The following is a 13,678-nucleotide window of genomic DNA, read 5'->3' as shown; positions in this document are numbered from 1 at the left end:
ATAATGCTCTTTGTCATCAGCTCATGTTTAAATCGCTTTGTATTCTAGAACCAAGTACTGTGCCATAGACAAGAAAAAGATAAACATATGAAAGTAAATGCAAGATAGTGCCTGTTTGATAAGATGATGTTACAAATCATTGGAACAATATGATTTGATGTGCAACCTATCTTTATCACTGGTACAAAAAAGAAAAATATCCTTTTTTTTTTTTTTTTTTTTTTTTTTCCTAATTATTATTTTATGACTGAAATATCTGCCCTAGTTTCAAGAGAGAAGCAAGATGTGAATTTTATAGATTACTTTTCTGATACCTCTTCAAACAACCTGGAAAATAAAAAGAAAAAAACATCCAGGGCTTGTCTTCACTGTCAAAAAGCAATATATTTTTTTTTCCTTGTTACTTTCTACTTGACTGATGTTTTATTGTAGGCACATTTAACGTGTGATGAACGTAAAGTGAATAGCCTTCAAATAATAATTTTTTTTTTTTTTTTACATTTTATTTTCATAGTAAGACCATGTCAACGCTGTGTCAAGAGAAATCTGTCTTCGACGTGTACTGATGCAATAAGGAAAAGGGCGAAATATTTACAAGAAACATCCGATAAAAATTGTAAAGGATTGAAGAGCAGAAAGATAAAGTATTAATATTTTAAAGTATTTTCAAATAATTCGATATATGAAAATCAACCTGAAAACAAACCCTCTACGTCAACAATAGGTATCATGACTCAATCAAGCTATGTTTACTAAAAGCATCCTATCATAGACATCTCCTCTACTCAGTCATTTTTATACTCGAACCAATTCTTTGATTTTTCACTATCGAATCTAGACTTTGGCTCAGAAACAAATTGGATTAGAATATGGCTTTATAGGAAACATGTTACAGACTCCTTTAGATTTATCTTCTACACTGGCTCTTGATACAAATCATACGACAGCAGAAAGTACTCAATTGGTCAATCATGCCACTAATATGAATCTATTTGGGATGAACGAAAACGTTACTTTCCAACAACCAACCCTGAATAGTCAGTCATCTCCTTTCATCATCGAGAATACGCCTTATAACATGAAACCTACAGTGACTTCAAACAGTAAAATGAAAAGAGCTGTTAATACACCTGTCGAAGTCTATAAAAGCATTCAAAGTTCATTTAATTATGCTGAGGGGTTTCACTATCTGATAAGATATGTTCAAGAAAAGTAAGTAGGAAGAAGAAGAAAAGAGAGGTAAAGTGGTTCAACTTGTTATGATTAGAATGAATAAGGAGGATTTGATGAGAATCAGTCGAGCACTGGCGCTTTTTCGGCCCTCATTTCTTGCCCTGATCATGAACTTGACTGAAGAAGATTTATTATTTATGGAAAAATGCATTCAGCGGACCTTGCTTGAATATGAAAAGCTCATTAGTTTTTCAGGAACACCGACAGCTGTATGGAGAAGAACAGGAGAAATATGCCTCGTGGGAAAAGAATTTTCTTTGCTTACAAACTGGAGAACAGAGATGTTGGTAGACAAGAAGATTTATATCTACGAAGTAGGTCAATGCTTTATTGTCTTTCTCTTTTAATAAGGTCTATAGTTGATGGATAGTCAATCTGCTGTTGAATATTGGGAAAAGTTTTCAAAGCATGCATTTGATAACACAAATAGATCTTGTACTTTTCCATGCATTATCAAGACACCTCAACAAAAACCAGTTCCATGCACCTTTTGTTTTACTATAAAAAGAGACATTTTTGATTTACCAAGTGTCATTGTTGGAAATGTAGGTTACACCTTTTTTTAAAGAAACACTTGTACTAACTCCTCTTTTCTCCTTTTAATAGTTTTTACCAATTTTAAGTTAAAATCATATCAGAATGCTTTCATCAACACACACACACACACACACTTTTTTTTAATATAGTAATAATAAACAAATAATAGTAATAAAAAAAATAGTTTTTATGCACAAAAAATCATTTTGTTTTGCTTCTTTTTATATACGCTAATCATCAATCACCCTCCAAGAAACAGGAATGACACCTTTGTTCGTGTCCTTTTCTAACTGACTCCAGACTGCAATCGTAAGATCTAAACAGCCCTTTTTGCATCCTGGACAGGCATCCGTAATAGTAGCACGAGTTTTCTTTCCTTTGTATGTGATCTCAATCTGCTTTCCACAATAAGGGCTCTTTTTGGTCATATCACCATAATCATGGGCATTCTTTTTTTTTCAAATTGTGTTAATTCATCTCTCTCTCTTATTTATCCACCCTCTTTCTTACCAAGGCAGCAATCAGTGAGTGTTTATCCGAATATTGGCCACAAGCCCCTTGAGATCCACCTTCTGTCACAGGATCAAAAATAGTAGCAACACCATCAATTAGGGCATTTTTAACTTCCTTGACTACTTTAATCACTTTCGAAGCCAATCCTCTCTTCTTTGCAATTGGTTTAGATGAGGAAAAGTCTACAAAGAATAAAAGAAGGACACAGACAAAAAAGGAATAAAACTTCATTTTGATTTAAAAAAAAGAGAAGAAGAGAAAGACATCAAAAGGAAATGAGGTTCCGTTCTTTTTATACATGACATGTCGTCAGGAGTTTAGTATAAAAAGGTTAATAAAGGGGGTATTAGGGGAAGCATGAAAAAGCAGTGAGAGAGAGAGAAGAGAAAGGGGGAAAATCCCAGCTGCTGCAGGGGGTTAAAACGACGATTGAATAAAGAAACTGACTCTCTTTCTGTTTTTAAAGACTGTGTGTTAGTTTAGTGTCCTGTAAAATTCTTCTTTTTTCCTTTAGAAAATAAATGACACCCACACACAAACGCAGAAACATTTAGGCATGATTTGCATTTATCGTCCCTGGTTTCTATCGTTCGTGACTTCAGAAAAAAATAAGCATGTTGACGAAAGTATACCTTTTGATCTATTCTCTCTCTCGCTTTCAAATGAGACAAAGGGCACTCAATAGAATTCTTTTGCTTTGGCATCATGGCCATGTCTTGTAGAAACCCAAAGAAAACAAAAGGCTTGTGTCTGGTCCCTAAATAGACCTGTTTGAACGGACTTCTTTAGCAAGCTTAACCCCTCCTCCCTTTATTTTCTCTCTTCTCTTCTCCCTTAACTGGATATTTTCGTTAGATAAGTGAATCGTTCTGACATTTACACTAAAATACTGCTGTTGATAAAATGATAAAAAAGCACCTTTGTGCGCAATAAACAGAGATTGTGTTACAAGATTCTATCAGTGAAAATCTTGTTCAAACAGACCCATGTCGAGCCTATAAAAAATAGAGCAAAAAATAGGGACAAGTATATTTATAGAGGTTACAAAGAATATCATGTTCCATTTATTAAGGGGGATGGGATGGGAGAAAGAGAAAAAGTGATAACAAAAAGCTCATAGACACTCATACGTCTTCCCCTTTCCCTTCATCATAACCTATTTCACTCAAGCATATATTCCCTTTTTCATTGTGATAAAAAGAAAGAAAAGAACCCTATGATATATGCATAACTTGTTGTAAATCATTGCATGCCATGACAAAGCTCTTGTTCCATTACCCATTCACATCCATCTTTTGTTTTCGATCATCAACATGATCGTTTACATCTGTGTTTATTATCTGACAAGGACATCAATTCATGGTTTTCTCAAGACATCGGTCATCGTATTCACTTTAGCAAAATATGCAAGAACAGTTGAGCTAGGAAGAAAAAAGGAGTAGGGAGAGATATCAGTGATTGAGATTTCTATCAAGGATAAGATAGAACGATATGCAAATAGACATACGTACACGCCCCCTTCAAGGAACAAAAGAAAATGACAAGTTGCTTCTATTCCGAATATCTTGCAAATGTTGGCATCCTCATTCAATAGGAAAGAGAGAAAAGGATAAGAGAGAGAGAGGTTGGCGCTACGAACCAGTGGCCCAAATCGATAATGATGATCATTCTAGTCTATAAATTCAACGGATGAAAAGGGTGGTCAATTAAGCTCAGGACATGAGTGAACCGTGCAGGTTTTGTAAATGAAGGTCCGGTGGCGAAAAAAAAAAAAAAAAAAAAAAAAAGGAGTCAAGCGTCCTTTGATGGAGAGTAAAGCAATCTCAACCGAACCCATTCGATCCTTCTTTCCTTTGCTTTACTCTTAAAAGTTGGGGAGGAAGGGGGGAGGTTATTGTGGTCTATCAAAAGAATGTATTGAAGGGGAGGATGAGCTCCGGTTGATATCTCAACTAGAATGACTCTCACACTGTGTTCAAAACGAGTATCCATCCATTTCTATAGCAACAAAACAGGTCAAGAGCCTGTTGACGATCGTAACATGGCGTGCCTAATACAAAGCAAAAAGAACTTTATTGATTAGAATCCAAAAGAGTAAATGCGTCCGTGTCGTGTTTTTAGGACATGTGAAATCACGGGAATTTGTACAAGCAATAAACCACGCTTGATCAATCAATCAAGAATTATGTGCTCTATGCATTGCGTGATTTATACTTTCAACGCTACATAAAAGACAGTACTCGATCTGATTTGCTTCTTTATCATCCACTTTCTTCTTGCTCTCAAACTGTGACTTTCAATTCATCTTGTTCTCCTGTATGTCAGTCAAAGGAAAGATACAAAGTGATCACAGTAGGATACAAAAGATGAGGTTAAAGTAGTAGGGAGACTGTGATGGTGCTTTGAGAAGCCCAAGGAGTTTTTATCAGCCATGTAAAGATGGAATGGGCACATACCAAAAAACAGTGCAATAAACAAGAGCACCGTCAGTGACGGCTCTAGCTGAAAAGTGAGCAAGTGATTGAGGATGTCCCCGACAATCGTGTGATTCTGTATCTGATTGCATAGATAAAGAGTCCTCCTGGTAAATCTCAAAAATTGAAGATAGAAATCAAACTCGATTGCATCAGCCTAGATAAAAAAAAAAGGCTGAGGTTAAAAGAGCAATGCGTTGTATTAAAAAACTCGAATAAATACTTGCTACAAATAAAAAGTTTTATTCAACAAAAATTGTATTCCACTAAGAGAGAGAGAGAGAGAGAGAGAGAAGCAGCATGGAGCAAGTATTTTATGTAGTCTATGGCTGTGAAGAGCGACTGATTGCAGTGAAATCTGTTTACAGAGTAGTTTTGTAATGAATGATCCTTCTTGCAGATTTGTTGACTATCCATTCACATCAAGAACTACAAGATCAACATGAAAGAGAATACACAAAAGAAAAATAATTTTTCATTAAATCTCCTTGATCTTTCTATCACTTCTTTTTGCATCAATTAAACCTTGTGCACACAAAATTAATTTTATGGTTGTGTTGAGTATTCAGTGAATGAACAATGTATAAAGATACCCCCTTTTATTTGAACAATCTAAAAGGGAGAAAGGATGCCTGTTTTCATTAAACGAATTAAAGTCACACAACACATAAATATACACAAACACACAAGACCAATTCCTGCGAATAATAAAAAAAAAATTCTTTTTCTTAGAAAAAAAAAATTCATGGACACTCGTTATCATTCTTCTACCCTTTCCTCTTCCAAGCTTAGTCATTTTGATGCATCTGCGAAAACATTTGTTCCTTCTAAGCAATTTGATCCTTTCGAGGTGACTTCTGTTGAAGTAAAACAGGACAATGAAGAGGATCCAGAGATTGAAGAATTGAGTCATCATTACTTGAATAGTAATTTGTTGGATGAAGATGAGCTACCGTTGACTGCAACTAAGGATTCTTCTTTTGTCTGGAGTCAAAAGAACGACATGGAACAGTGGAAACTGAACAAGCAAGGAGGAATGGAAGACATTTGGAAACAGCAGCAAGCCAACGTGTGGGATAGCTTTGAACCTTACTCTAGAGGCAACGAACAAGATTTTGACCCAACGCTCCAATTTTACCACGGCTCACTTTATGATGCGTCTACGATTGAGGACATGAATTTATTAAAAGGGAGTTGTCCTTCGACAGAAGAAATTCAAGTTGAAAACGTAGCAGAGGACATGTCCACCCTTCAGATGCTTCAGACTATTTTTTCAGACTTGAGTGAGCAAAAGCTATTGGAGACTTTAGAAAGAAACGATTATGATCTGGATCGATCGATTGAGTCTTTGCTGACCAAACAAGTCAATGTTGAGCCAGTGGATACCAAAAAGAGGCAGGTGTGTCGACATTTTTTAGCTGGAGAGTGCTATCGAAAGGACTGCTGGTTTGTTCATGATCTACAAGAGAAGGTTTGCAAGTTCTGGTAGGTTTTATTGTTCTTGTTTGTGTTTGGATATTAATTGTTTGAAAGGCTTCAAGGAAGTTGTCTAAAAGGAAAATCCTGTGAATTCTCACACAATCTGGATATCAAAGAGATGATGGTCAATAAGATCAATAACAATAAACCAAGTACGAATGACAACAAGCCTTTGAACCTGAATGAATACCCCGCACTCGGCTCTTGTGTAAAACCAAGGACGACAACAGTACAAGCTGAGAGTAAGGTGATGTTGGAAGAAGAGTTTCCTTCGCTTGCATCAGCAGTCAAAATAAAGAATAATAACAACAGTGTCAAGGCACCTGTCAAAGTGATCAATTTTGCAGAGATCACGAAAAAGAAGCCAAGTGGACCAACAAGTTCTCTGAATAAAAAGAAACCGTATGGAAACAATAATCAAAAATTCAATTTACAAAAGTTGAAACAACCAGTCCATATTCCATGGCTTGAAACAGGAAGTTCATTAAATTCAATTTATATGAAAGAGGTAAAGAGAGGGATGATAAAGTGATGGTATTAAACATGTCATTGAATAGAGAGAGAAAGCGATTGAATATGGTACACTCAGAAATAGATTATTTTCAAAAGCAACCGAATATTATTTGAAAGGAGATGGATCAAAAGCAAAATTGTATTCAATGGAAGCCAAACATTACAATAGGTTAATGCAAGAAATGCATATGGAAGCCAGTCGACGCATATTTGAACAAAGAAGTAAACATGAAGCCTTTGTTGATTTACATGGTTTACATCAAGACGAAGCTATTCATATGATTGAAGAAAGATTGGATGACATGAGAAGGAATAAATATACGGGCATTGTCTATATTGTCACTGGTACAGGTCATCACTCTGGAGCGAGTGGATTAAGCAAGAAATCAAGTAAATTAAAACCTTTTATCGAAGATTATTTAAGACATGAAAATTATCGTTTTGCAGAAACAAACATGTTGGGTGATACAAAAGGTGGTATCTTTGCTGTAGATCTATCTTCAAAGAAATGAAAAATAATAAAAAATCAGATTATTTTTCTTGAATGATGTAACTCTTTTTTTTTTTTTTTGCTGCACAGAACAGGGGGGAACAAGGTATGCAGATGGATAAATCTTTGTACGAACTGAATTAAATGTTAAAAATAGAAAATTTTTATTGATTTCCCCCCTCCCTCTCTCTCTCTCTTTTAAAGCGTCCTCATTTTTATCTAATCTGTTCATCCATCACCACGTTTTATTTAACTTTATTCTAGTTTTCAGGTACAAAATGACAAAAAGTTTTTTTTTTTTTTTTTTTTTCTTTTTTTTTCCCGTTCTTTTACCTTCTCCCCCCAAAAAAAGAGAAAATAAAATTCTGTAAAACTTTTTTTTTTTTGAATCAAGCTCAGGGTACATTGGGTATCTCCCCCCAGTGGATTTCTTTTGTTTGTGAAACATAATTGACGTCATAGGTTTATGATTCAAACTCCTTACGTTCTTTTTTTTTTTTTGGTTTTTTTTTGGGTGGTTCATATAAATTCATCCCTTGCCTTGCCTTTCTCTTTCTCTTTCTCTTTTTTTTTTTTCAATAAAAATAATAATCATGGCTCAACCCACTGTGTTCAACTCTAGATTTAATGAACCTGCTAATAATTTATCCAACACAAGTAGTCTTTTAGAAAGAAGACAGCAAACAGCTACCTTTTTACAACCATTAGGACTTCCTTCTTTACCTCCTTTATCACAATTATTAACAACTGAAGTAAAGCAAGAACAAGAGAATGTGAGTAGTGCTATTGAAACAACAGCTGCTGCCATGGCAAATTCGATCACAAGTACAGCACAACCACTTGTTCAACATCAAACCACAGGCACATTTTTACCAACGACCACTGCTGTTTATGACACCCATATTTTACCTACTGAAACGATTTTATATGATAATAATGCTACACTAGATCCTAGTATGATTGATCCACCCATGTTTAACTTGATCTCTTCATCTCTGACTGATCCTCAACAATTGATGATAAGACAAAGACAAGAAAGTGTGTCATCCAGTTCATCAGATAAAGTCTATTCATTTGTAGCTATTCCTGGTACAAATCAAAAAAAGAGACCTCGTAGAAGATATGATGAAATTGAACGTCTCTATCACTGTAATTTTCCTGGCTGTACTAAATCTTATGGTACACTGAACCACTTGAATGCTCATGTGAGTATGCAACAACATGTAAGTTTATTATTATTTCTTTTGGGTAATTTAATAATTAAACATCCGATATTTCAAGGGACCTAAACGTCAGCCAAGTGAATTTAAAGAAATGAGAAAAGAATGGAGACGTCAAAAGAAGGAAAGAGAAAGTGCAAAAAAGGCAGCAGAAGTAGTCATGCAACAACAGCAACAACAACAACAACAACAATTCCAGAATAACATGTTACAATATCCATTTCATCCAACCACAATGACCGCAACCCTTGGCAATTTCTATTAATTTCTCTTGTGTATATTTCTACCCCTTTTCTTCTTTTTCTTTTTTATTTTTTTTTTTTTTTTTTTTTTTTGCTCCTTTTTAATGTTGCAGAAAAAAAAAAAGAACTCGTTCCTTTAGCCTTTATGTACATTTTGCCTTTTTTCCCTTTTTCTTTTTTTGTATAAAAAGATAAACTGGCTTTATCTTGAACCTTTTATTTATGGTGATTCCTCTTTTGTATATGTTTTTTTTTTTTTATGAAAAAAAAATCTCCGATTTTATTAAAGAATTTATGACGTTTTCTATTCCATTTTATTTTATTTGAGTTGATTCAATTAATCTAAAATAGCCAACCAATTTATAAATCACACAAAAACACTATCAAAATATGAATGCTGTATAAAAAGGAAAAAAAGGAAAAAAAAGAAAATTAAAATGGACAAAACAAGAAAATCTACTTTCTGTAAAATAGAATCTGTCCTACCTACGTCGATCAATTTTTTTTTTCTTCTTTGCATCCGTGCAACTCTTTTTATGCACTATGATTTAATAAAGAAAAAAAAAACTTTTTTTTAATGATCGCAATGTATTGGATAGGAAGATGTGTTCCTTTTGTTGATGATGAAATCTGATACGTGTCATTATCATATGAAATGTGTGTCATTCTCTCAAAAATAAGTTTACACACTCAAGGTGTCACATCCACGTAAAGTTTGAGGGATTTTTTGTTTCAAAAAGTGACTGGTATTTAGGAATCCATATCCGAAAAAAAGACCCAATCGAGTAACCATGGCGATAAGTCTAAACCAATGACAAAAACAAGGTTCTTATTCTAATATCGTGTAACTATGCTTTATATCCTCACAAAAGATCCTTCTGCTTTGGAGATCTACACCGTTGATTGACTCTAGCCTACCTTTTTCATTCTCATCAACGGATCCAGTGGAATGGATGATGAAAAAAAAAAAAAGGAGAAGGACATCGTTCTCTCCTGTTTTCTTTCATCAAAAGAGATTGCTGCTTCAATTTTGGATTAAAGTGAATGGTAACTGATTTAAATAAGCTTTTTGTGTCACTAGCAAATGCTAAGTACTTTTACCAAAAGAAGGTTATAATCTATGATTCAAACAATATAGACTGTCAAAGGTACCTTGAATGAATCTTTACAATTCTATTGAACAAAGTAGATTAGACATCAACCCCATCATTTCCTTTAAAAAGACAATCGTCGCATAAACACATCAAGTCTGTCACTTTTAATTCAAATGATTTAATTGAAAAAGATATACTTTTAGACATCATGCGTACTCTTGTGATGAAAAAGAGCCATCGATTGTATCATTTGAAGGTAAATCGTGTTTAAATTTCATTGACGCTTTGAAAACAAAGTAGAAAAAGGTCCACTTATTCAACATGTATCATTGGATAACTGACTTTGAATATGTCCTTTGTCCATTGGTAATAAAAACAACTGCTTTGAATCAAACATAGTATTCTTTAAAACATTATTTTATTTTATTTTTTTTAAAAATCAAGAACTGCTACTTGTTGGAACTGGTACATTTCTGCAAAGCGGACATTGATTTTGTCCCTCAGTTAACCACTTGTCAATACACTCCTTGTGAAACCCGTGATGGCATGCAAGAATACGAACATCTTCTTCTGATTGGTAGCTATTTAAACATACTTGACATCCTTCTGCGTTTCCAATGATGCTCTGCTTCACTTGTTGGGTATATTTTACAATTGGCACATGATTGTCTATCGCCTCTTGACTCACTGTCGGCCTTCTGGCTGGCCCAATGATGCTAGCCAAGTCCAGTAATTCTTCATAAGTTGGATTATGTTCACTCATGATGTTTTCAACGCTATTTCCACTAATGATATATACTGTCCACTGTCCACTGCTTGGCTGTTGTGCCTGTTGTTGTTGTTGCTGTTGTTGTGGTTCTCTTGATCCCTCTTCTTGACTCTCTGCAGTTGCCACATTGCTATTACCAGCTTCTTCCTCCCTTTGTAATCTTTCTCTAATACGTTGACTTTGTCTTCTTGGTGGCTGTTCCTCCATCAGGTTTTCACTAAGGATATTGTTTACATTCAAATGATGGTTGCTGCGAATACCATATAAAAAGACTGGTAACATTAAAATTCTAGTGACTTCGCTTTCACTGTTATTACTAATTGTCACAGAGGAAGGTTGACTGCCATGATTATCCTCCGCAGTGGACGTCTGGTTGTCAAACCGTATAGGGCCGCTGTTATTTTCCGTCATGGACTGCTCTTGACTGTTGTTGTTGTTATTGTTGTCAGTGTTGGTATCGGTGTTGATATGAGTTGACGGTCGGTTGTTTTCATTAGAAGCAACATTGGATACAATAACAGGTAGTCTCATGAATCGCATAAATGAGTTTTCATCGCTGTCTGGTTCCATTTGCTGAAATAGTTCAGGTGATAGATGCATAGTGAGTTGCTGTCGAGTATTTCTATTGGTCGTGTCATCATTATTTTCTGACTGATGGTTCGTATTGAGAGGTATTTGTCCACTTCGAAAGGATGCCACAACGGCTTCACTAATAACCTGAGCCAACATTCGAGCAAACGGACTCAAATTGCCACCTGTGCTTGTGTTGGTGACATTCGTCATAGTTACTGCTGGGGTATCTGGGGCTTCTGACTGCTGCTCCTGCTGCTCCTGCTGCTCTCTTATCAGTTGCTGCTCTCTTCTTTCTGCTCTTCTTTGCCTTCTTTGTTCTCTACGCTGACTTTCATTCACTGGTATATATTGTACATTGGGTGTATTTCGTTCAATTTGTATTGGGTTATTCCTTTCCACTTGAACTCTTGAGCTTGGTCTTATTACTCGTTCTCGAGAATTACTTTGTTGTTGCGGCTGTTGTTGTCTTTCTTCGTCTTGTTGTTGAGGTGAAGATTGCCTTTGTCCCATTTCAGATTAAGTAATTAAAGAAATAAAAAGAAGAAGGGAAAAAAAAAAGAAAAGAAAAAAAGAAATATTACTCACTTTTTCGGAGTTTTTACTTTTGTCTTGGTTTAAAAGTTAGGAGAGTATGGTTGGGGTGATTAAATGTACAGCTTTTTTTATTTGGGTATTAAAGTGAATCGATCACTTAAATCAAAGTATTCAGTAGTCCTCTTTGCCTTCTTTTCTTGTTCCAGTTGAACTTTGAGTTCCTTTTGATATACCGCTTTTTCTAATCTTAGTCGACATGCTTTTTCTTCTGCTAAATGATCTTTTAATTCTTGTATGATGGCTAACAATGACTTTGGGTCATTTTCAATCTTGTGGCCTGAAGCCAACACAGGTGGACATGACACTCGTCTTTCTTTTGTTGTTATCGGCTGGCAGCAGTGAGGACAAGGTTTTGCATCTTCTGATTTAGGTCCTGCTCGAGCTTGGATCTGCCGAGACCTTCGTTGAATGGCTGCTTTAGGTATGGTACGGATATTGATAGGAGGCACTGGCGCTGGTCGGTGAGACACCACAGGTGGCTGAGGAAACTGAAATTCATGAACGGATATGAATGGCTCTTTCTCTGAAATGTCACTGTAGACACCAGAATCACGTAATGGATAATGATGGCTGCTCTGTACAGATGGTTTTGCTTCATTAAACTTTTCAGTGGAGGGTTTCTTACGTAACTTGTTGAGTATACGGGTTGCTCCATTCGATTGCCTTTTGTTTACTTTTATACATTCTTCTGGCCCTGTAGTGGATAAAAATTGTGCTAATAATAGCATATCCTTTCCATGCATATCATCACTTTCTTCTGAATCAACCTCATCTTTAAATGAAAGTCCTTCATTTTTGGATGCTGATTTAAATCTAGCTCTTTGTTGTGCTAAAGGTTTTGGTTTGAACATGTTACTGTGGAGAAGAAAAGGAACAGAAAAGAAAGTTGCTTAAATAAGATTCAATCACGACTCCTTACCAGGTACCTTTTACCTTCCTCTTTTACTTTCTATCTCGATGCTCCACCACTTGTCCCCCTCCCCCTTTTTTTTTATTATTGAAAAATGGGTATTTGTGTTACGGATAAAGATCCCTATTGTTCTCCCTTTTGTATCTAATTAGTTGACTATACTGAATGCTAATAACTTCAAACATTTTTATTCATGTCAAGAAAATAAACCCCTGAGTATTTATATGAATATGCTTTGTTATTTTATATTCTTTCTGTTATCCTTTTTAACTTTTTCATCCCCCCTTAAGCTTAGTCAAACACTTTACCATTTCATTCTGTGACCCTTACTTTCTGACAGATCTAGCCTCATGGCTTGATTGACATTATAGTCTATAAGAAAGTTACTTGATTCAATAACCATCTAGCAATAGACACATGGAATTTTAAAGATTTGTATTGACCAATTTTGCTATTTTCTTTGTCCAACATGTTTTTATTACCAAAAGTGATCTGCGTTAAAGTATACATACGTAACGATTTTCTAAAATTAAGTAGGACACTCCCTCTTTTTACTTCATACTCGTCTCCTTTCTTTTTGAGATTGCTAAAATTAATATGAAATTACTGTTTGACTCATAAGGCCCAAAAACTTTCCATCAAAATCTATAGTCTCCCCCTCCCCTTTTTTTTTAGTCGATAAATACACTGCAATATCTTGCCTGTACAGAATGCATATGCATTTCTTTTATGTTTACATACCTTATTCACGTTTACATTTTTTTTTGTTATTTTTATGATGCTTTTTACAAAATCCGAATTTTCCTTTCAGCCGATCAGTGCTCTCCCATATTTTGAATAAACAGGGTATTCATTACCATTGTGTCTTTCGTCTTGAATGGTGAGAGATTGTTTATAGGTTTCCTTTTATCCATATTATGTCACAATGAGAACACAACACATGTATATTTCTTTGGATTCATAAAAAGGATTCTCTCCTTTTCTTGAACAGAGTCTAGTTAAATATCAGGGAAGACACAGCAACGTGTCCGCATAGT

The 13,678-nt window shown here is 35.1% G+C and overlaps 6 protein-coding genes across 6 annotated transcripts; 3 read left to right on the top strand and 3 right to left on the bottom strand.

Annotated features, from left to right (window-relative positions):
* Positions 1 to 886: 886 nt before the first annotated feature.
* On the top strand, positions 887 to 1,216 carry RO3G_01354 (uncharacterized protein; the record flags this gene model as incomplete). Its single annotated transcript, XM_067655945.1, has 1 exon — positions 887 to 1,216. The coding sequence occupies one exon, from the start codon at positions 887 to 889 to the stop codon at positions 1,214 to 1,216; it is 330 nt and encodes a 109-aa protein (XP_067512046.1).
* A 784-nt stretch (positions 1,217 to 2,000) lies between these two features.
* On the bottom strand, positions 2,001 to 2,514 carry RO3G_01353 (uncharacterized protein; the record flags this gene model as incomplete). The annotated part of the gene is made up of 2 exons (XM_067655944.1): positions 2,001 to 2,219; positions 2,281 to 2,514. The coding sequence occupies 2 exons, from the start codon at positions 2,512 to 2,514 to the stop codon at positions 2,001 to 2,003; spliced, it is 453 nt and encodes a 150-aa protein (XP_067512045.1).
* A 2,988-nt stretch (positions 2,515 to 5,502) lies between these two features.
* On the top strand, positions 5,503 to 7,261 carry RO3G_01352 (uncharacterized protein; the record flags this gene model as incomplete). The annotated part of the gene is made up of 3 exons (XM_067655943.1): positions 5,503 to 6,242; positions 6,291 to 6,744; positions 6,794 to 7,261. The coding sequence occupies 3 exons, from the start codon at positions 5,503 to 5,505 to the stop codon at positions 7,259 to 7,261; spliced, it is 1,662 nt and encodes a 553-aa protein (XP_067512044.1).
* Positions 7,262 to 7,832: 571 nt separating this feature from the next.
* RO3G_01351 (uncharacterized protein) lies at positions 7,833 to 8,724 on the top strand (the record flags this gene model as incomplete). Its single annotated transcript, XM_067655942.1, has 2 exons — positions 7,833 to 8,462; positions 8,521 to 8,724. 2 exons carry the CDS (start codon positions 7,833 to 7,835, stop codon positions 8,722 to 8,724), a joined length of 834 nt encoding a protein of 277 aa, XP_067512043.1.
* Positions 8,725 to 10,234: 1,510 nt separating this feature from the next.
* Positions 10,235 to 11,347, bottom strand: RO3G_01350 (uncharacterized protein; the record flags this gene model as incomplete). Its single annotated transcript, XM_067655941.1, has 1 exon — positions 10,235 to 11,347. One exon carries the CDS (start codon positions 11,345 to 11,347, stop codon positions 10,235 to 10,237), a length of 1,113 nt encoding a protein of 370 aa, XP_067512042.1.
* Positions 11,348 to 11,799: 452 nt separating this feature from the next.
* RO3G_01349 (uncharacterized protein) lies at positions 11,800 to 12,582 on the bottom strand (the record flags this gene model as incomplete). Its single annotated transcript, XM_067655940.1, has 1 exon — positions 11,800 to 12,582. The coding sequence occupies one exon, from the start codon at positions 12,580 to 12,582 to the stop codon at positions 11,800 to 11,802; it is 783 nt and encodes a 260-aa protein (XP_067512041.1).
* Between the last annotated feature and the right edge of the window lie 1,096 nt (positions 12,583 to 13,678).

Source organism: Rhizopus delemar, genomic scaffold, assembly GCF_000149305.1.
Source record: "Rhizopus delemar RA 99-880 supercont3.1 genomic scaffold, whole genome shotgun sequence".
NCBI lineage: Eukaryota > Fungi > Mucoromycota > Mucoromycetes > Mucorales > Rhizopodaceae > Rhizopus > Rhizopus delemar.
The sequence above is the reverse complement of the archived record's forward strand: the minus strand, read 5'-3'. Positions and strand labels throughout refer to the sequence as shown.